The following is a 22,077-nucleotide window of genomic DNA, read 5'->3' on the forward strand; positions in this document are numbered from 1 at the left end:
CCATGGCTCCAGCTGCACATGTAGCAGAGGATGGCCTTATCTGGCATCAATGGGAGGAGAGGTCCTTGGTCCTGTGAAGCCTCAATGCCCCAAGTGTAGGGGAATGCCAGGGCGGAGGAGAGAGTGGGTGAGTGGGTAGGGGAACACCCTCATAGAAGCAGGGGGAGGAGGTAAGGATAGGGTGGTTGTGGAGGGGAGACCGGGAAAGGTGATAACTTTTGAAATGTAAATAAATAAAACATCCAGTAAAAAAAAAATAAACAGGCTAATTGTACTAGGTACTTTCCAGTTCTTTGTTTTAATGGCAAGATTTTACTCAAGTGGGCTTTGAACTTATGATCGTCCTGTCCACCTTCCCAATCCTGGAATTAGAAACATGTGGTGCAACCTGTGGCATCCTTCTAGTTCATGTAAACCAGGGAGTCTATTCTTTTGGCAGGAGGGATGGTTCAAGACAGGGTTTCTCTGTGTAGCCCTGGCTGTCCTGGAACTTGCTCTGTGAATTCACAGATATCTGGCTGTCTCTGGTGTGCACCACCACCACCTAGCTATATCCATAATGACGGAAGTCTTTAGTGGAACTTTACTAAACGCCTTAGAGGACACTGAAGAACCAAGTGGGAGGAGAGACTAGTGATGGGGAGTGGTAACGCCTCATCTCCCTGGAAGCCCAAGCAGGCATTTTTAACTGTCTCAGGAAGGTGAGCAAAAAGTAACCGAGACAGAAGAATGTGTGCAAGCTCCCAAGCTGTGCAGAAGTTTACACTTTTCACAAGCAGCTGGCTGTACGCTCGGTAATTCCCTTCCCCTTGATAACATCTAGGAGTCAAAATTTAACCCCTAGTAGTCACATTTTAGTTTCACCTTCTCTTTCCATTATAGGCTTCATTGGCTTGTGGGCCTTCTGAACAGGAAAGCATCAAACATTTTACTAAATCTAAAATACTAAAAACATGCGCTCAGGACCACAGTTTCCACAAAAATATATTTAATAACTTGTTATATAAAATCAAACACAAAATTTTATCAATAATTCAAAGTCACTTCTATCAGGGAGTGCTTATATTTAGGAAAAGAACTAAAATATATACATATTCACAACATTTGTAAGCACAACTGAAGAGCTATGATGAAACTCAAGAATTCTAGATTTACAGCTGGAGTTCCATAAGTTTATCTGTAATCAAGTGTTCAGCACTAATTATGAACAACTATTAAGCCCAAAGCAAGAAAAATAGGAAGGAATGACCTGTTTCTAAACCTTTATGACAAATACTTCTCAAAGATAAAAAAGGCAATATGAAATTACTTAAGTGACCAAGATTCCTCATTGGATCCCTGACTGTCACTTTTGGCACGTAGCCCAGCCTGATGGAAGACAGTATTCCCTGTGGTCAGGAAGCCCATGCTGTGTCTCACCAGAGCCTTGCTGACTGAACTCATGTGCTCTGGCTCAGGAAGGAAGCAGTATTAGCAACAGTTTCGCACCAACTGAGGCCCGTATTTATTATATTCCCGTATTCCTGACTCTATTCCTGAAAGGCTTTATCTCCCTCCTTCAAAGGTGTCCCTCACATTAGGGAGGAGGTGGGAGTAGATGACCACACACACCATATACACGTTTGTCCCCATAAAGGCTCCATGCCCTGTTTTTATTTTGAACTATACCCATGGCAATGGTCACACCATCTCATTCCAGAAAACACCTGACACCACAAGGAGCCGCTGTTCACAGTGTGCTCTCGTCCGCTTCCTTTTCGGAACAAGAAGGGTGTGTCCACTCCTGTTTAATGTCGTTTATGACAGTCTCTTCCTGTACTCCTTTCCATCCACAGTCTCCAAAGCAGTTTCCTAACAGCATTTGGTAGTATATGCCATATTGGCTTTTTAAGTGATAAAACGTTCTTGGTTCAATAAAAGAAAAAGTTGATAATATATGTAAAACTAGAATTTTATAATTCCAAATAGTAAGTTGCCTTTATTAACCAAAGAACTTGTTTGCAGTCATTTATCTGAAAATATTTTAAAGCTCTTACAAAACCTGGCTTGTGGAAAGTTAACTTAAAAACTTCTTGCCATGGTGCTGGGCATACCACTGCTGCCTCTGCTTGCGGTTTTCCAGCTCGGTGACAAGAGCCTGTCTGTAGGCCTCATACAACTTGACAATGTGCTCCAGCTCCTTCATGAAGAGCAGCTTCAGCATCCCCTGGTACGTGTCCAGGTCAGCCAGCTGGAAGAGCTCCCACTTCAGAATGTGGTCGTATCTGTTGTAAAGCATGTTAATAAGACATAAACGTACATTCACAGCAATACACTGGTCTATTTTTATAGATATTTTTATTATACATAAAACAAAATTCTATTTAAAAATATTTGAGTTAGTAAAACAATATTTAGATATTCTTTTTTTTTCTTGAGCTGGGGACCTAAGCTGATCTGGGTGCAGGATGTCCTCTTGTCTCACAATTCTCAGTAGCTGGGAATTTAGGAACATGCTAATACACATGGCTCTGAGTACACTCTCTTCCCCCTTCCCTCTCTTTCAAAAATTCATTTCCATTTCTTATACGTATGAATGCTTGGCCTGCATGCATTTAAGTGCACTGTGTGCACGCCTGGTACCAGAGAAGGCCAGAGAAGACATCAGATCCCTGGAAGTGGAGTCAGAGTTTTAAGCCACCATATGGCTCCTAGGAACTGGACCAGGGTCCCTGCAAAAGCAGCAGCAGCGCTCTCTCTCCAGCCCTCAGTACATTATTCTTCAATTGAGAGAGTTTTTTTAAGATTTATTTTTATGTCCATTGGGTGGTTGTGCCCACATGATATGTCTGTGCACCATATGCATGCTTGATACCCATGCAAGACAGAAGAGGGCAGTGGATTCCCTAAAACTGAAATTTCAGACAGTGATGAGCTGCCATGTGGACTCTGAGAACTGAACTTGGGTCCTCTACAAGAGCAGCCAATGGTCTTAACAGTTGAACTGCCTCTCCAGCCACAAATGTGCTGTTTTTTTTAAGGAAGGGAAAGAAACTGTTAAATATTACTTCAGGTTAAAGAGTATCTGTTTATTTTAAAAATCAGTTGTAAATATTAGTCCTGGGTAACAGTTAATACTGGTTCTAGATTATAGTGGTTCTGTAATTTCCAAAAAGCACATCCTGGCTCTTTATAAATTCAAGTAGAGTTAACGTTGAGAACACTCAGAGCATACTGTGCGCACAAGTGGTAATTCAGAACAGCAGGCAAGTCGCTATGGCATCGGTGCCAGCAGGCTGACAGGTGCCTGTGAGGAACACTGTTCAGCTTCAACAGAGACAGGTGGGTCATGATTTGTAGGCCAAGGATTCCTGAGGATGAGGATGAGTAGCAAGAATTAAAAACCAAGACAACAGGTTTGGAGAGATGGCTCAGAAGTTAAGAGCGTGTACTACTCTTGCAAAGGACTGGAGTTCAGTTCCCTGTGACTCCAGCTGCAGGAAACACAAATGCTCTCTTTTGGATTCAAGCTACACTACACATATGTGTGCACAAACACACATTATTAAAAATAAAAATAAATTTAAGAACCAAAGGAAGAAAAAACTCAAAATGAGAGAATAAAATAAACTGAAGAAAACGCAACAATGTGACATCATGTTGGTTATTTTTATGTGTCTTAGAAGGACTCTAGTCCTCCTTCAGTGCTTAAATGGCTCAGAATGAGGTGGAACTACAGAACCAAGGAGGTAACTCACACTTCGAAAGGGAAGAGATCAAGAGACACAGTCTAATTCAGTTTTCTTGTTTACAGATGAAAAACTCTGAGAGCTAAAAAAAAAACCCCAATTATCTCCTGTAAAACTATTAGTGACTAAGAGTTCAGGAAGGCAGAGGTGTATGACCAAGGAGCTTTAGAATGACAGTGTTTTAGGGTGAGTGCCCATCACTAGAGGAATGTCATGTACCTATGTGATGTTGAGGTCATTCTCAAGCCACTGCAGGGTAGAAATAAAAGGCAGCTCTACGTTACAATGTCTAGTGAACTTATCTTAATAATCACTTATGTCCTATCTAATGGATACTTTGGTAACTCATTTGCCATTTTATTCCAAAATCTATATAAAAAACATATATGGCTCCCCCCCAAAAAAAAAACAAAAAAAACAAGCCAAGCATACTGAGCAGTTCCTGCAGGCTGTCCAAGCTGCCCAGGCTGCCCGGGGCCACACACACTTCCATGTCTTGGATGTGTGTCCCAGGCAGAGCTGAGGCAAGCACTTTACTTGACTCCCGTGTATTCTGTTACTTGACTGACGTCCTTGCAGAGACCTGGATCCCTCTCTTCCCCACACCAGAGCTCACTCCTCATGAGCAAGAGCTGCAGTCACGAAGGGGTTACAGTACATCCCAAATGTCTCCCAGCACAGCTGTCACTCAGGAAGCTTCATTTACTCACTCATCACTTCTCTGAAATTCACTAGTAATTCCTAAGGAAGAACTTCATCTCAGAGTGTCCGTCCCACTGTGCTGCAGCAGAGGACTAAGCTTTTTTTTTTTTTTTTTTTTTTTTTGGTTCTTTTTTTCAGAGCTGGGGACCGAACCCAGGGCCTTGCGCTTCCTAGGCAAGCGCTCTACCACTGAGCTAAATCCCCAACCCCGAGGACTAAGCTCTTAACTGGGTACTCTTGGTTATAAGTACTCTACCATGTTACATGTTAATGCCATATAAAATATAAAGAAAACAAAATTAAACTTGTCATATTTGGTACTCTCATGTATCCATTACCAGAGGTTTGTACATAAATTAATTAGGATACAAACATCTTGGAAGAATTTTTTACTTCTAAACAAACTTTATAACCTGATATCCTTTCTTAAATGTTACATAGAAACCCAATATTGTAAGAAAACCACAACACTTTTTTTTCGGGGGGGGGGGTGGGGGTGTTTCTCTGTGTAGCCCTGGCTGTCCTGAAACTTGAACTTGTTCTGTAGACCAGGCTGGCCTCTAGCTCAGAGAGCCATCTGCCTCTGTTGTACGTCATCATCCCCATCCGTGTTCTGTCCCTATGCCCTCCACCCCACCAATGCTGGGATTAAAGGTGTACCTCCACCATTAATCCATACTGGCTATGCACGGTACTTAAGTGGAGCTTGTTAGAGACCCCAAAGATACCCATGCTGTGTGCTCACTTACTTCACAGGGGCTCGGGCATAAACCTGAAGCCAGTCAGGAATTTCTGCAGTATGGTAGGGGTTTGCAGGGACCAGGAGAGACTGATTTCTTTCAGTTTGCTGTGGCTGATACGTGATGGGTGGAGGCTGATCATACCGAGGCACACTGGGAACAAAGAGTTGACATTTATTAAAACAGAAGCCCTCTATCCAGGCCAGAAATTACAATGACCATGCAACTTGTAAGAATCTTCTATGTGTTGTCTGGACAAACTGACCATCTTCCACTTTAACAGAACGTTCCATGATTAAAGTCTAGATTTTTTTGTTTTAAACTAAACTGTGTGGAAGTATACACCATCTTCTTTTGGAAGCTGATATGCTGCAAGTAATAAACACCCAAGTAGAGGTGGAGCAGGGAGGATGGACTGGGGCGCCCCCACTGTGGCCTGCCTGGGCCTAAGTCCCACTTTGGCGCCCCCTCTCCCTTGCTGATCCCTCTGCCCCTATGGTGTGCAGTCCTTCGGTCCAAAGGTCGCCCTGTACTCCACATCCCAGCTCTACCTTTGTTGCTGTGTCCCCCTGACCCTACATAGCACTTCTCCCTCAGCTGGCAGTCAGCTGACCCATGTAAATGGGATGTGTGGATAACTAGGCTACAACTGAGTGGGTAGGGTAGGCAAGGGCTGAGTGCCAATCCCAGAGTTACCAGAATCAAGAGCAAACTTTTGCGGGAATTAGAGCTGAGAGACTGAAGTGAGTGGGGAAGTGACCCCATCCCTATCCTGCATGCTTCGAGCTAAGATATGAAGGAAAAAAATAATTACTACTGGCCATGACACTTAGGTTTCCAACAGCACCAACAGCCGCTAATCACCTGGTACATTAAAGGAAGAGGAAGAACCAATGGATACTTTCAGTGTTACTTACACAAGACAGTACAAGACACCAATAGAAGCAAACTACCACAGAGGACAGCAGAAAGACTTGACAAAATGTTTTAGACTGGGTTGGCAGTGTATGTTGATCTTGATAAAAGAGCAACTGATGCTCTTGGAATTTAATAAAGGAGCTGTCTGTACTACACCAGTTCACGGAAACATGAGATAGCTCATAAACTATCTCGTATTCAGGGGGGAAAGATCTTCTGTGGCATAAGCACAAAGCAAAAGTCTTCCCCCACCACTTTACACAAACAAAGTAGAGTGATGAAGATCTACAAACAAAGAGAGCAGCAAAAGGTGCGAGAGTCCACAAAGGGGCCTGATGACACAAAGACCAAGCAAAGCCTTGCTGGAGAGGACAGGTTATATTCTGGATATAACCACGGGATGGAGGAAGTATGGTGGTCTTCCACCAGACAGTGTGTATTCAGCTGTGCAACCTAAAATTGAAACAGAGGTCTTCTGAGGTAAAATCCTAAAGGACTTTTATGAGGATGAGTTGGTGTCCCTTTGTGAGAAGGCTGGTCCTATCGGGGATCTATGTCTCATGGTGGAGCCAGTCTGGTCAGAACAAAGAACATGCATTTATCATCTTCTGTGGAAAGGACGCTGCCCATGGAGCAGTTAAATAAGCTGTGTAAGAACTATGAAGTTAGTCCTGACAAACACCTGAGCATGCGTATTTCTGTGAGAACAACAGACTTTTTGTTCGATCCATGACAAGGAGTAAGACCAAAAGAGGCATTCTGGAAGAATTCAGTACTCAGGCTTACCTGAGGGTTTGTGGACGTTATATCCTCTACCATCAACCAGATAACAAGGGGGAGGGGGGCACTTGTTCTGCTTCCTTGAAAATGAAGATCACAAGTCAGCAGCACATGCTAGATGCTGGCTGATGAATGGAAAAGTCAAAGTGTGGGGAATGTAGTTACAGTGGTGGTCATTTGAATAGGAATGGCCCCCAGTGGCTCTTAGATTTGGCACTATTAAGAGGTGTGGGCTTGTTAGAGAAAGTATGTTGCTGGAGGTGGGCTTTAAAGTTTCAGATGCTCAAGCCAGACAAATGTCTCTTCTCCCACTGCCTGCCAATCCAGACATAGAACTCAGTGGCTAACTCTCCAGCACCATGTCTGCCTGCACAACATCAAGCTTCTTGCCACGACAAAAACTAAAAGTCTATAAGCCAGCCCCAGTTCAATGTTTTATTTATTTATAAGAGTTGTCATGGTCATGGTATCTCATCACAGCAACTGAAACCCTGAGTAAGACACAGTTGGATGGGCTGACCCTGTGGAAGAACCAAATCCAGAAGTCATGGCTATGGTAAAAGTTTTATTTTTGAGAAACTTGGCTACTACAGTGACCGATTGGAAAAGTGAAATATTGGAAAAGTGAAATATTGGAAAAGTCATTTTTTGAGTTTAGAAGACTGGAGAGAGTGAAGAAGTCGAAGGATTATGCATTTGTTCATTTTGGAGACAGAAGAGCTGCTGTTAAGGCTATGGATGGAAAATAAACACATGGGGAAGAAATTGAAATTGTCTAATATAAGCCACCAGACAAGAAGAGTACAAGCTGCCAGAGCCTCCAGAGCGCTACACGTCAAGATTATTACTGTCTCCCCCTCCTCCTCCTCCCCAAAGGAGAGGCCATGTGGAGGGAGGTGGATATGGCTACCCTCCAGACTACTCTAGCTACGAGGCTACTATAATGACTGCTGTGCTCTGCTAGGAGGCAGAGCTGGCTATTCAGATGGAGCATGTTTGGGACACCAAGGCTCAAGGAGTAGCAGAGGGGTCCTGCAGTGTAGCAGAAAGGCCATGCTCCTTTGGAACTCAGGGCAAGTGAGAGGGTGATGTAGGAGGCAAGAAAAAAGCCGATGGGTAGAGCCTGCCTGATTCCAAGTGTCATGAGGTCAACAACCAACAGAAAGGGGCTCCTAACCCACAGGCCATCAGGTGCCTCAACAAGGTGCTGACTATTCTGTAACTACGGTTACATTAAGGACATCCAAGAATTTTATCAGAGTATTTAGAGGCAACAGTGGAAATAGACAAGAGCTTGAAAATGATACAAGCAAGATATGATTGGCTCTAGATCTATGTTCCTCAAAGAAATTGGTGTAACTGTTTCATCTTTAAGTAGTTTGTTGCCATTTGTACTCAGAAATCAAGTCACTGAAGAAGTCAATTTGTATCTCTCCTCAGGCTTTCCATTTTTCCTCTTTTCATAAATACTCTTGGACATTGCTGGGTCTACAGGGTTCCTTTGTTCTGGAGGTACAGATTTTTTTGTATTGAAAATAAGCTATGACTGTATGTTTCATATTCCTACAAGCAGGTCTACTATGTTTTTAGGGTGTTATAACTTTCACAACCTTCCTAAAATCTTCCCTAAAAAAATCTGTTTGGCTTAAATATCAAAGCCTCAACAATTTGTTCTGTGATGTGACTGTATTTCCAATTTCTTGTTCATGTAAAATTTCAATAAAACTTAAAAATCTATTTAAAAAAATAAGTTACAACAACAACAACAAAAACCAAGTTAATCTCCTCTGTATTTTAAGACATGTTTTTCTGGGTTGCATATATTCTTTTTAAAGACAGCTTCAATGATGATAAAAAGTCAGGTCTTAGTTGTAACCTTTATACAAGGCTTAAATTATAAGCACAGATTTCTGCAAATAACTTGTAATTTGCTAACATATATACTGGAAAGGGCTATAGCTTTTCTCAAAACAAAAAACAAAATGACGTGTTTGTTCTAGTCCTCCGGCTGACTGGAAGGTGAGGTGGGGTATGTAGTGCAGCAGGGCTCTGCACTATGCCAGGTTAGCAAAACAACTGGGAGTTGACTAGAGCCTATTTTAAATTGGAGAGAATTAAAAAGGATCAAGTTTCAATTAGCTCTAACAGCCTGTGTAAGCTGAGCAGGGAGGAACACTTACACTGAGATGTTTGTAGACAGTGCTATGCAAAGTGCTGAACACCTGCAGGTTCCAGTGGATTCTGGGAAACCAAACTGAGCTATTTCAGACATAAAGACAAAACTAAACTGAGCCTGCCTTTAAACATAAGAGACTTATGAATATCAATAAAATAGGTCACTGCTTTCTTAACCGGCATTAAAATAAGGTCTAGATTATACCATGGTTAACAGTTCAGTTTATTTTAAGATTGTTTATGTGTACATCTCTATCTCTGTCTCGTGTGTGTGTGTGTGTGTGTGTGTGTGTGTGTGTGTGCGCGCGCGTGTGTGTATCTCTGTGTATGTGTGTGTATCTGTGTGTGTGTATGTGTGTGTATCTGTGTGTGTGTATCTGTGTGTGTGTGTATGTATGTGTGTGTGTGTATGTCTATCTGTGTGTGTGTGTGTATGTATCTGTGTGAGTGTGTGTGTGTATCTGTGTGATTGTGTGTGTGTATCTGTGTGTGTGTACACCCACCAGGCCATACAAGTGTGTCTGATGCTCTAGAGCTGGAGTGTCAGGCCACTGTAAGACACTGATGGAGGTGCTGGGTTTTGTGGTGCAGGAGGGCTCCTATGCCAAACCAGGAAAACCTCTAAACTCAGGGCCTCTGAAAAAGCAGCAAATGTTCTTGACGACTGAGTGATGGGTCTCTCCAACTCCAGCAATTTAAAAATAACATAAAAAATGCACCGAATTTTCAAGTTTTTAATAAATGGGTTCAAAAGGAAATAGTAATTGATACCATATGCTGTGGAATCAAAATATGCCTGTGTTTTTGTGTTTGTTTTGTTGTAGTTTTGAGACAAGGTCTACCTAGGATTCTATATAGACCAGGCTGGCCTTGAAGTCAGAGTTCTTCTACCTGTCTTAATCTCCCAAGTACTAAGATTAATAAAAGTATGTACGACCATGTCCAGCCTATGTTTTAAATTCAGTTTAACCACCTACAACTTGTATGAAATGTGGGTAGAATTGCTTTTACTTCTCTAAAACCTCCTTATCTGTAACAAGTGAACAAATAAACTCTTAACATTCCCAAAAATTAATAAGCAAATGTAAGTTCTGTGTAAAGACCGTATCATATAATCAAACAGCTACTGATATTACTATGTGAACTAGAGAGGGCTGAGTCTCTCCTGCCTAACATCTATACAGAGCTGCTGAGAGAAACAATCATTTGGAAAAATGCTCTGTGAACCATCAAAACTCTACAGTAATACAAGGTTGAGATAAAGTTACCTTCCAAATCTGTTTGTAAAGACTGCTATTATAAGACAGGAAGCCATAGCCATGGCCTTAGCTCCTCATGAAGCTATTCAATAAATGCTAAGTGCAACTCAATGTTATTGGAAAAGTTTCAAGGTTGAATCACTAAATATAAAAATGTAAAATGTTTAAAGCAATACACCAATAATGTCAACCTTAATATATTTTCATGATTTTAATGATTCTAAAAAAATTTTCACTACCTACCATAACCAACAAACTGTATTAGACCAGATGATCCAGGCAGTATCTATAAATGTACTCATGTCATTTTACCTCCTTATCCACAGTTCTTGCACCTTAAATATTATAATGTAAATGTTCTTTCACTATTAAGCTAATATAATTTTATATTTACTCTGAAGTACAGCGATTATTTTACACTTACAGCAATCTCACTCAATTGGTTAATCAAGTTTCAAGTGCTCAATAACCACATATGACAACTGACTAGCACAAGGCTTAAGTATCATTTCAAAAAAAAAACAGTCCAAAGAATTATTGGCTTATTTATTAAAAAGCTAGAATGTTTTGTTGCATTCCAACTTTTACTTCAGTAAGAAACAACAAAAAATCATGTCTGAAGTTGAAAAAAATATCAAGATAATGTCAAAATTTCAAAGTTTAGGAATTTAAGATGAAGAGACATGAGATGTATTAACTTCAAATTCTGGCTAGCCACAAAAACATTTTGACATCTCTTCTAATTGGAATCTGATCACACAGATACATTTGTTTCAAGTTGTTCAAAGAGAAGATACTTTTTAAAACTTATTAAAATTGTTAATTACTAAAATATATTTAGGATAAATATAAATTTTGAGAAATAACTTTAAAATCTCAAGTTTCAAGATGCTTATCCCTTCAGAAAATGTGAGATCAAAATCTAACACAGGATGTTCTCATAACAGTTGAAAACAGAGCCACTCGTTTACCTGGGAGCACAGGGGTGCCTGTACTGAGCCCTTTTATTTGTGTGATCCACATAATAGGTTCCAAATTCTGATGATTCCACTCGCTCCCACCCAGGAGGAAGTCCTTCTCGTTCAAGAGGATGACTCCAATGAGTTGTGTTTGTGTTATGATCTATGTAGTATTTTCTCCCTCTCATTGTCCAGTCCACAGACCAGCCAGGAGGAAGGGGTAAATCTTCAGATCCATGGTTAGTTAAATTTCCTAAAGATGTAGCAGTGACTCTCCCAATACCTGAGAAGAAAAGGAAATGAAGCAAATGTTCAAATAACTGTTAAAATCTATTATTATGTCAGTACAAAATTTCCACAAAGTTCACCATTACTATTAAATTAGAAAGGAAGAAGACCTGAATTTTGAAACAAAAATGAGTTTTGCCTTGTTTGTTTAAATCTTCTATCCCCAAGAAACACAAATGCTTAAACATACTTATATTGCTAAAGGAAAAATGAAGAAAGAAAAAAAAATCTCAATCAAGATTTAAGATTTGGCATTTCATCTAAAACCTAACCAAACCAAAAGGAAACTGGTAAAATGATTCCCAGTTTATAATTTTTTTTAAAGAAAGACTCTAGCTGCACCCTAGAATTAAGATTATGAAGGCAGGTTATATAGTCAACATGCAAAGATATCCATCTAATAGCCACATGTTGACCACACATAGAAATAGAAGTTAATAAATAATACCACTTATAGTGGTTCTAAAAATCAAAAAGTCAAGTTTCCAACTAAATATATACTATATATTTTATATATTTGGCTAAGCAAAATGTTTAACTTTAAGAAATAGCAGAGGAATGGATACAGAAAATGTGGTACATTAACACAAAGGAGTCCTACTCAGCTATTAAAAACAATGACTTCATGAAATTCTTAGGCAAATGGATGGAACTAGAAAATATCCTGAGTGAGGTAACCCAATCACAAAAGAACACAAATGATATGCACTCACTCATAAGTGGATATTAGCCCAAAGCTCAGAATGTCCAAGATACAATTTACAGACTACATGAAGCTAAAGAAGAGGAACGACAAAAGTGTGGATGCTTCAGTCCTTCTTAGAAGGGGGAACAAAATACCCACAGAAGGAAATACAGAAGTGTGGAGCAGAGACTGTAGGAAATGGCCATTTAGACACTGCCCCACCTGGGGGTCCACTTCACATGAAGTCACCAAAACCAGTCACTATTGCTGATGCCAAGAAGTGCTTGCTGACAGGAGCCTGATATAGCTGTCTCCTGAGAGGCTCTGCTGGAGCCTGACAAATACAAAGTGGATGCTCACAACCAATCATTGAACTGAGAACGGGATCCGCAATGGAGGAGTTAGAGAAAGGACTGAAAGAGCTTAAGGGGTTTACCACCCCATAAGAACAACAGGACCAACCAACCAGAGCTCCCAGGGACTAAACCAGAGGACACATGGACAGACCCATGGCTCCATCTGCACATGTAGCAGAGGATGGCCTTGTCAGGCATCAAAGGGAGGAGAGGCCCTTGGTCCTGTGAAGGCTCCATGCCCCAGTGTAGAAGGCCAGGGTGGGAAAGTGGGAGGGAGTGGGTTGGTGGGTGGGGGAGCACCCTCATAGAGGCAGGGAGTGGGGAGATGGGATGGGGAGTTTCTAGAGGAGAAACCAGGAAAGGGGATAACATTTGAAATGTAAATAAATAAAATATTCAATAAAAAAAGAAATAGCAATAAACACATTTTTCAACTCATTTGAAATTATACTGACAATCATAGTATACTGACTGGAATGTGAGAATCCCCTGCTTATATTAGAAGAGCAGCATTTCTGTCAGTCATTTCAGTATCTATGTAAATGGCAATGACAAAAAGTAATCCAGAAGAAACATTAAAATTAAGGTAAATGCTTCTATTCAAATATGAAATTCTAAAGGACGAAATGTAAGTTTATAAATAAATATAGGTTATTGGAGGTGGTTTAAAAACTGTATTCACTTAATATACAACATACAAATGGTAAATGCAAAAAGCTAGCTACTACAGCACAGTCTTACAGAAAAGCTGGCAATAAGCCAACCTTGCTATCATAGGTGATTATGCTACTGGAAGCAGAGCAGAGCAGGTCATCAGAGCGGAGTTCTGGACATGGAGCTACACAGAGATGCTCTCTGCTTACTACCCTGTGTGATTAAGAGTAAGAGAGAAAGCCAGGCAGGGCGACTCCTGCCTGTAATCCCAGCACTTGGGAAACTGTGGTAGAAAGAATGCCACAAATTTAAAATTATCCTAGTTTAGGCCAGCCTGGGCTAGAGGGAGACCCTGTCTCACCCCTTCCCATACCACTCTAGCCCACCCAAAACAAGGAGCAAAAAAGTGCAGGTAATGTGCTCCTTTACATAATTACACTTAAAATAGTCCTTGGCTCCACCACCCCAGACTTGCTGGTTTTCACCTGTCGTGAGCAGTAATTTATGACAGAAAGGAGGGTATGTGATCTCTGATGGTAAGACACGAAAGGCCATGCCGCTTCTGTCCTGATCACATGCTTTTGAATTACTCTGGGGAAAGCCAGCTGTTCTAGCGTCATAAATAGTGCAGCTAACAAGGAACTGAGGCCTCAGGCTAAAATTAAAGTCTCTTGCTAGCAGCCTTGGGAGTGCTCTCTAAACTATGTGCATCTAAGGAAGTGGATCTGACCGCCCTGTGTCATAACTGAAACACAAGAGAGGCCTAAGTCAGAAACAGCCAGCTAAATTGCTTCTGACACCCTATCCACATAAGCTCCAATGTCTGTTATGTTGCTGAATTTAGAGTAACATACAAAAGAAAACCAACAGAGATGAGGAAAAATATATGTACACACATATATTTATACCTATTTTCGTAAAATGCTGAAATATAAGAATATAACAAAAATTGTTGAAAGTATGTATGTAAGGAACAGGGTAAGGACAGAAATGAACTATGCAGACCATGCTTATCTCGAACTCAAAGAAATCTGCCTGCCTCTGCCTCCAGAGTTCTGGGAGTAAAGATGCAAGTCAGCACAGCAGACAAATGAACAGCATCTTAGCTGTCAATATAAACACTATGTGCAGTATGAATGCTGCGAGCATGGTAACACCATCAACTACACATACTCTTAATACCACACATCGGGACACTCAACATGCTTAAAGATGGTGAATTTCATGTTTCACATGTTCTACAATAAAATTTTTAAAGCAAAAAGTAAAATCTGGAATCTTCATTTAAATCACCAATAATATGAATCGATGTAACTGTTTCCAAAACAAATCCTAAAATGTCTTTCCTGGATTCCTCCACTGAAAAATCTGGAAGCAAAAATCCATCCAGCAGCAAAAGTCCAAGTTGCAACCCAAGAACTATGACTCCCAATCCCAGAAAAGGAACCAGAGCTCCTAGAGGATGCCTTGAATCAATGGTTGATTCCAAGTCTGACACACGACAGGCACAGGGGTCTGGAACATCCAACCATCCAGTCACAATAGAAAGCACAAAGAACAATAAAGACCAAAGAAAACCAGGTCTTGAGGGGATCTGAGTGTCCACTAGAGAGAGAGCAGTTCAAACAACAGAAGTCCCCGCACAGCAACATAGTAACCCTATGTCCACAAGTTCACCTTGAAGAAACAACTAGTCCTAAGCCTGGGTCAGGAATCATAGGATGAGCTTAACATTCTGTAGCCTCAAAGAACTATTAAAAAATAAAATATACAAGTCACCTAGAAAGTTTCTAATGTCCAAAGTTGGAACCATAAGGTGGAAGGAGCCAACCAACTCCTGCAAGCTGTCCTTTAACCAACTCCTGCAAGCTGTCCTTTAACCTCCATACAAGCCCGTGCCCATGAACACAACCACCCCTTCCCACCATCCACTCCTTCACAGGCATACAATTCCACATACATATAAACACGTACGTGTGTGTGTGTGTGTGTGTGTGTGTATACATATATATGTATGTATGTATATATATGTGTATATATATATATACATATATATATATATACATATATATATATATATATGCTACTTTTATATCAACTTGACACAAGCCAGAGTCATCAGAGAGGAGGAAGCCTGTTAAGAAACTGTCTCTATTAAGACTGGACTGTAGGTAAGCCTGTAGGGCATTTTTTTTTTTTTTTTTTTTTTTTTGGTTCTTTTTTTTTCGGAGCTGGGGACCAACAGGGCCTTTGCGCTTCCTAGACAAGCTCTAACCACTGAGCTAAATCTCCAACCCCCTGTAGGGCATTTTCTTAATTAGTGATCAATGTGGGAGGGCCCAGCCTTGTGGGTGGTACCATCCCTGGCAATTTGTCCTGGATTCTATAAGAAAGCAGGCGAGCAAGACATAGGGAGCAAGTCAGAAAGCAGCACCCCTCCATGACTTCTTTTTCAGATCCTGTCTCCAGGTTCCGGTCCCATTTGCATTTCTGTCCTCTTTTCCTTCAATGTTGATATGGAAGTGTAAGCCAAATAAACCTTGCCTCCCCAAATTGCTTTGGTCACAGTATTTCATCACACCAACAGTAATCCAAACTAAGACAGATGTAATTTTTAAAAATTAAAAAGCAAATACTTTTTCTTTAAACAAAAGACTCAGAATGGAAGCAGATATTGGTTATAAGCTGAAAATCAAATCTTAAATTTGCTTTGTTTTTTGAGACATGGTTTTTCTGTGTAAAAGAGTTCTAGGCTGTCCTAGAACTTGCTCTATAGGCCAGGCTGACTTCAAACTCAGAGATCTGCCTGCCTCTACCTTATAAAGGTGTGTGCCACCAACACTCAGCTCAAATCTTACATTTAAGATAATTCTCCATTTGAAAATTAACTTGTACTTCCTTTGTGTATGTAGTATATGTAGTATGTATAGAATAGTGTGGCTATTCACATGTGCATATGTACTAACACATTCATGTTAACATATATGCTTGTGGAGGTCCAAAGAGGCTTATGGTTTAGTTCAGGCTCCTTTCCTCATTTGCTCTCCAAGCACTTTTTGAGACAATGTCTCTCAATGAATCGAAAGCTCATCAATCCCGCTAGGCTGTCTGGCCACTGAGCTTCAGAGACTGACCCATCTATCTCTGCCTCCACACAGCGCCAGGTTACAGGAGCACATCACCACTCCTGGCAAGGGTCTAGGGATCTGAATCCCGGTCCCAGTGCTTGCTCATATCCACTGACTGAGATAAGGCCCCAGACTTGTACTTTCTTTCTAATTGTGATTGAGACATTGTCTGCCTTTATTGTAAAACCTATGTCCTATTGCTCTATATAGAAGAGACTGGTAGAAACATAATAGCTCTTCAATTATATTTTACAAATCAGAATTTTAAAACAAGATTTCAACCTTGTACTTCATTTCTTTATATTTAAAATATGGGAAGTTAAGGACAAAAAGAATTACAGGTTGAGTATCCCCTCTCCAGATGCTTGTGACCACAGTGGTTTAGACTTTGAAACTGATGTGTATATAGTATACCGAGCAAATGCACCAACTCTGAACATCAAATGCATGAATGTTTACATCTCTCTGTTAAAAAACAGCCTGAAGATAACTTCATATTTTCAGTGCAGCTGCCATTTTGACAATGAACTATGAGGACTTACTCCTGTAATCCTAGCACTAGGAAGACAGAGGCAGGATGATCATTGCAAATTTGAAACTAGTTTGGGTTACATAGTGAATTACAGGCTAGCCTGCAAAATCCAGTGAGACTGTATCTTAAAACACACACACATGCACACACAAAACAAGTATTAAAAAACTGCCTTAGGGCTGGGATGTAGCTCAGTGGTAGAGCGCTGCCTGGCAAGCGCAGGGCCCTGGGTTCAGTGCCTAGACGTGGTGTCATGTTCATTCTCAAAAAAATTGGATTTTGGAGTGTTTCACAGGTCGGATTTCTGGAGCTGGGATATTCAACCTATTCGAGCTGTCAGTGAAATGTGAAGTGAGTGCAAAGAGCTAAATAAATCAGCTACATCTGCAGCTCTTAACCCACGGGTTATGACTTCTTCCGGGGTTGAATAACCCTGTCACAGAGTTAGCCTAAGACCATTTACATTATCATTCTTAACAGTAGCAAAGTTACAGCAATGAAAATAATGTTATGATTTGGGGTCACCACAACATGAGGAGTTGCATTGAAAAGTCACAGCATTAAGAAGGTTGAGGATCACTTATCTATATTAACAATAAACACAGCCATTGCTTCTGATCTCCTTCAGCTAATGAACTGTGTCATCAGTCTGCAGATGTGAAAACACTGAGTTAACTTACTCAGTCATTTACTTTACTCAGCATGCCCTCTGTCCTAAGATGCTGTGCTCATCACGTCTGACTTTACCTTCTCCCTTCTCCAACCCTATTAGGGACCTAGCTCTCTGAATCTGGACGTATTCCACTTTCCTCTTGTCACTCCTAAATTCTGAAGTAGATCTTCATTAACTTGCTTTAAATTGTTAACCACTGGGGGCTGGAGAGATGGCTCAGAGGTTAAGAGCATTTGCTGGTCTTTCAGAGGACTTGGGTTCTGTTTCCACATGGCAGCTTACAAGTGCTTAAATCTCCGCTCCGCTTCCAGAGGATCTGATGCTCTTTTAGTACGAGGGCAGTGCATACACGGCACCACTTGTGTGCCTAGTGCTTACAGAAGCCAGAAGGTGGCATCAAATCCTCTTGAACAGGAGTTATAGGTTGAGTTCTAGCACTTGAGTGCTAGGAAATGAACCAGTCCTCTAAAAGGACAGCCATGCTCTTCAGCACAGAGCTATCTCTCCAGGCATTCATCTTGAGCTATGCAATGGCTTCTTTAGGTCAAGTCTAAACTTTCTGTTGGACCACAAATCTCCATTTCACCTTATTATCATATTTCTTAAAATAGGTAGGATTCCAGTCTCTTAAATGTAAACCACCCCTTCTGTTTGCAGTGGGTATTCCTGATTTTCTACCTAAGATGTCTTTCTTTTACTTTGTTAATGTCCAGCCCAAGCTCAAGACCTGTCTTCTTGTCTTTTTTTTTTTTTTTTTTTTTTTTTTTTTTTTCTTTTTTTTTCCGGAGCTGGGATCGAACCCAGGGCCTTGCGCTTTCCTAGGCAAGCGCTCTACCACTGAGCTAAATCCCCAACCCCCAAGCTCAAAGACGTACTTCAAATTTTATCTGCCCCCTGTAGCATGCATTCCTTTAAGTATTCCAGTTATACTGATCTTTCTTCCGACTCTAAAGTTAGCACCACAAAGTATACATTAGTTGTTCCAAGACTATTATGTGTATGCTGGTTTTGTCTCACTAAATAGGTAACTCAAGAAGATCAAAACAATGCTAAACATATAACGAATATTAAATAAAAGCAAACTTCCTATGACTAATACACTTATGTACCAAACTGTTAAGTAAGTTTATTAGAAGCTGTGGCCACTAAAAAGCAAATGGGCCTTACACATTTATTTTTACTCTGCCAAATTTAAAGCCTTGAATTTACTAAAAGAGATAAAAGTTTTCTTTAGAGCGTTCACCAGTTCATCAACAGTAATGGTCACTTTAAAAGTCAAGTGGAGCTGCAACATTCCTTAATCCCTTCCTTGGAAGAGTACTTCCAGGTCATCGGGTAAAGGAAGTGCCAGTATTTCCTGCCTGTTATGTTTCACATATAACTAGTCATTTGGTAAACCTTTTAGACCAATCTGGAAAACAGGAATTGCCTACAAAAAGCCAGGGCTAGAGAGACGGTGCTAGATTGCTAAGTATGCAACTGCCCACTCTGTATTCCTAGCAGTCAGTTCTCCTGCTTTCCCTTCCTAGGTTTAAGACCAATTTGCCTACAGACCTACCCTTCTCATTTTACCAAATACGAATTCAATCGAACTAGTCATTAAATTTTTCACATTTTTCAGTCAAGACAGTCTTAAGATAAGCACCAAGTTTAATACAATGACATAGTAAACAGACACAAGAATTCTGTCATTCATGATTAGTCAAAAACTACTATCAAGCAGGAGAAAGCAAGAATAATTTTTTTGTTGTTTTTTGCTTTCCAAGAAAATCCAAAGATCACCTTTTAAATTGAAATATAAGTATAAACCAATGTGCTGTTCCTTATATTGTTACCTGAAGTGGGCCTCCCCTGATTCTGTGGCATTCTTTGGAAGAGATCATGGTTGTATTCATAATATCTGTAGTCTTCTTGTGCACGATCTCCAAGTGGCCTCCTTCTCTGACCATCAAAAAAGTTATCTGAATAAAAATATCGGGAAGCAGAGTCTCCATTTTCAACAGCAAAATTAACTTCTGTTAAAAATGACTGTGATGAGCCGTATTCTCGAGGGACATCTGCTAGGCTCCTGACAAGGTAAGAAGACGGTGCAGACAGTCTGTTGCTTTCTCTTCTCATTACTTCATGAGGCGTCCTTTGAACTGGAGTTCTCAGGAAACTCTGGTTTCTTGAAACTACGCCATCTCCAGAAGCTGAGAAAGCACTAGCGCTTGACTCTGGAAGACAGAGGTCAGTCCGTCTTGGAATTGTTGGACCGTGCCGAATGAATGAAGGCATGAGATCTACAATAAAACAAAGGCACACTTCATTAAGTCACTCCTTCATTAAGTCATTAAGTGCACTCCTCTAAAGTTATTTATTTATGTCTACTACCCTGAGATAAAAATAGCAAACAAAAGGTTGTAAGAAAACAAATTTTAAATTTTAAGACAATACTAGAACTTTAAATTAAGATTATTTCCCCAAGCAAATACATTTATAATCTGCATTAATGTGCAGGTGTAAACTCAGCTACAAATGAATGGCTGCTGCGTATTGCCATATATAATATGATACTATGCCACTGAGAGGAAAATAATCTAACAAACCAATGCCAGCCTCTCGTATGGCCACATTGGTGTTTTCACTTGATTTAAGTATCACCATGCCTCTTTCCTCACACATAGTTTCATTAAAATAAGTGTTCCTCAAAAAAAAAAAAAAAAAAAGCAAAGTCAGATTTCTTGTAAAAGACTTTTTATTAATAGTTTTGTCTCTCTACCCAGAATTGCCCAGTTCTAAGCACAATTATCAAAACTAGAAAGCAAAACCTTTCAGTGTAGAAATTGAAAAATAAAGTCATCTAATCCCAAAGATGCACACAAATGCTGAGTCTACTGAAAAAACCTGGGAAAAGTTATGGTTCCTTTAAGAGCAGATAACTCCAAACAAGATAATGGGCTGCTGAAATCAGAATGTCCCAACAGCTTAGACGTTCTTAGAGAAAAAGCAACTGCCTTTAAACATGAACTCTGGATATAGAGCACATTTTCTGAATCCATTAAATAGATTACTAAGTGTGTCAGAAGCTAACACTACAATAATTTAGTATTGGATTAACAGTCGATGACAAACTCTGTACCAAGCCATTCACTAAAAGACAACACGTTGCATGACTTCAAATGATGTTTAATGAACTTTATTTGCAGCGAAAAAAGCAAGCTATCACCTAAGAACAGAAAAACAAGCTAGTAAAAATGGTTTCAAGTTACTGACACATCCACCCCACCAACTTTGTTGTCCAGCGCTACAACTACTAGGAGAACCTGTAAGGTTTGACACATGGTCACAATGGAAAAATGTCCTCTCCACCCCTTTCTGCGTGATCTTGGGCAAATACTGTGAATAGCTTTCCCAATTACAATATGAGGTAAGGCTTAATTTAAGTCACACGGTTACTTCCAGCTTCCAAGAAGGAAACTTACACAAGGGGCCCAGCTCCTAGAATGAGAACCAAAGGATTAGCTCCTTCTCATAACTATTTTGGCTACCCAAGAATTTTAAAAAGGAAAATCAAGACGTTCGAGTTAAAAACAAATATTTTAAATGGAGAAGAAAAGTTACAGGAGGGGACAGAACGTACGCTGCAAAGAGGGATAAAGTTAGGAACTTGCCTGTCCTGCTATGGCTGAAATTATTCTGAGTACTTTTTTTTTGGAAGTTTAGGAGCAAAGCCTAATTCGAATACTTTAGTAGTAGTGGCTACAAGTGTCTCTTCGCCTCACAAGTCTGTGTCCCGCTGCAGGACTAAGGAATCCAGTCTGGTCTGTGTGCTACTTAGGGTACAGGCGAGTGGCACCCGCGATGGTAGCAAACACGGGGCACGCCCCGATGTACCCAGCAGAAAGGTGCCCGGGTCGAAGCATTTTTTCTCCAAGTGCATTCCCGAGAGTCTGTCTTCCAGCACCAGCCACCCGAGGCTGCGCTGAGTCCACCCGTCACCGCCCTGGACACTCACTCCGCAGCAGGGGCGACGTCTCCTTCTTCACGTACTTGCCCTGCACCTCGGCCGGCTTAGACACCTCGTTTTTGGTTTTCTTGCGGGACAGCATCCTCGCGGACGACGCCCGCCGCCGCCCCAGCAGCCTCGCTAGGGCCGCGAGCCCGCCGCCCGCCGCCGCCTCCCGGGCCGGCGCCGCCTTCGCCTCGGGTCTCCGCCGCCCGCGCCCGCCCGCAGGCTCCGCCGCATGTTGGCGGCGCTAAGCGCGCCCGCCGCCGCTCACTCGCAGGGCAGCTCCTCCCGGGAAGTCAGCCGGCTCAGCGCCGCCGCCCGAGGCCGCCTTGGGACAGGGCCGCGGCCGCCCACTAGGGCCATGGTCCGCCGCCGGGAGCCGCTACGGCTGCGGCCACCGCCTACGTCCGGTAAACTTTCCCCGCGCCGCTGGGAATGCTGGGAAAGTCGACGCGCGGGCCGCCCCTCCCCCGCCGGGCGAGGACGCGGCTGCGTGCGGCGACTCTCGA

At 41.3% G+C, this 22,077-nt stretch overlaps 1 protein-coding gene and 1 pseudogene across 1 annotated transcript; one reads left to right on the top strand and one right to left on the bottom strand.

Moving 5' to 3' along the window:
• Positions 1-966: 966 nt before the first annotated feature.
• Positions 967-21,874, bottom strand: Sav1 (salvador family WW domain containing protein 1). The gene is made up of 5 exons (XM_032907872.1): positions 21,575-21,874; positions 19,413-19,859; positions 11,274-11,544; positions 5,180-5,323; positions 967-2,264 (listed from the first exon to the last, which is right to left on the bottom strand). The coding sequence occupies exons 1-5, from the start codon at positions 21,666-21,668 to the stop codon at positions 2,057-2,059; spliced, it is 1,164 nt and encodes a 387-aa protein (XP_032763763.1). The 5' UTR covers positions 21,669-21,874; the 3' UTR covers positions 967-2,056.
• LOC116905128 lies at positions 5,646-7,091 on the top strand (annotated as a pseudogene).
• Positions 21,875-22,077: the final 203 nt, after the last annotated feature.

This window comes from Rattus rattus, chromosome 7 (assembly GCF_011064425.1).
Source record: "Rattus rattus isolate New Zealand chromosome 7, Rrattus_CSIRO_v1, whole genome shotgun sequence".
NCBI classification, from domain to species: domain Eukaryota; kingdom Metazoa; phylum Chordata; class Mammalia; order Rodentia; family Muridae; genus Rattus; species Rattus rattus.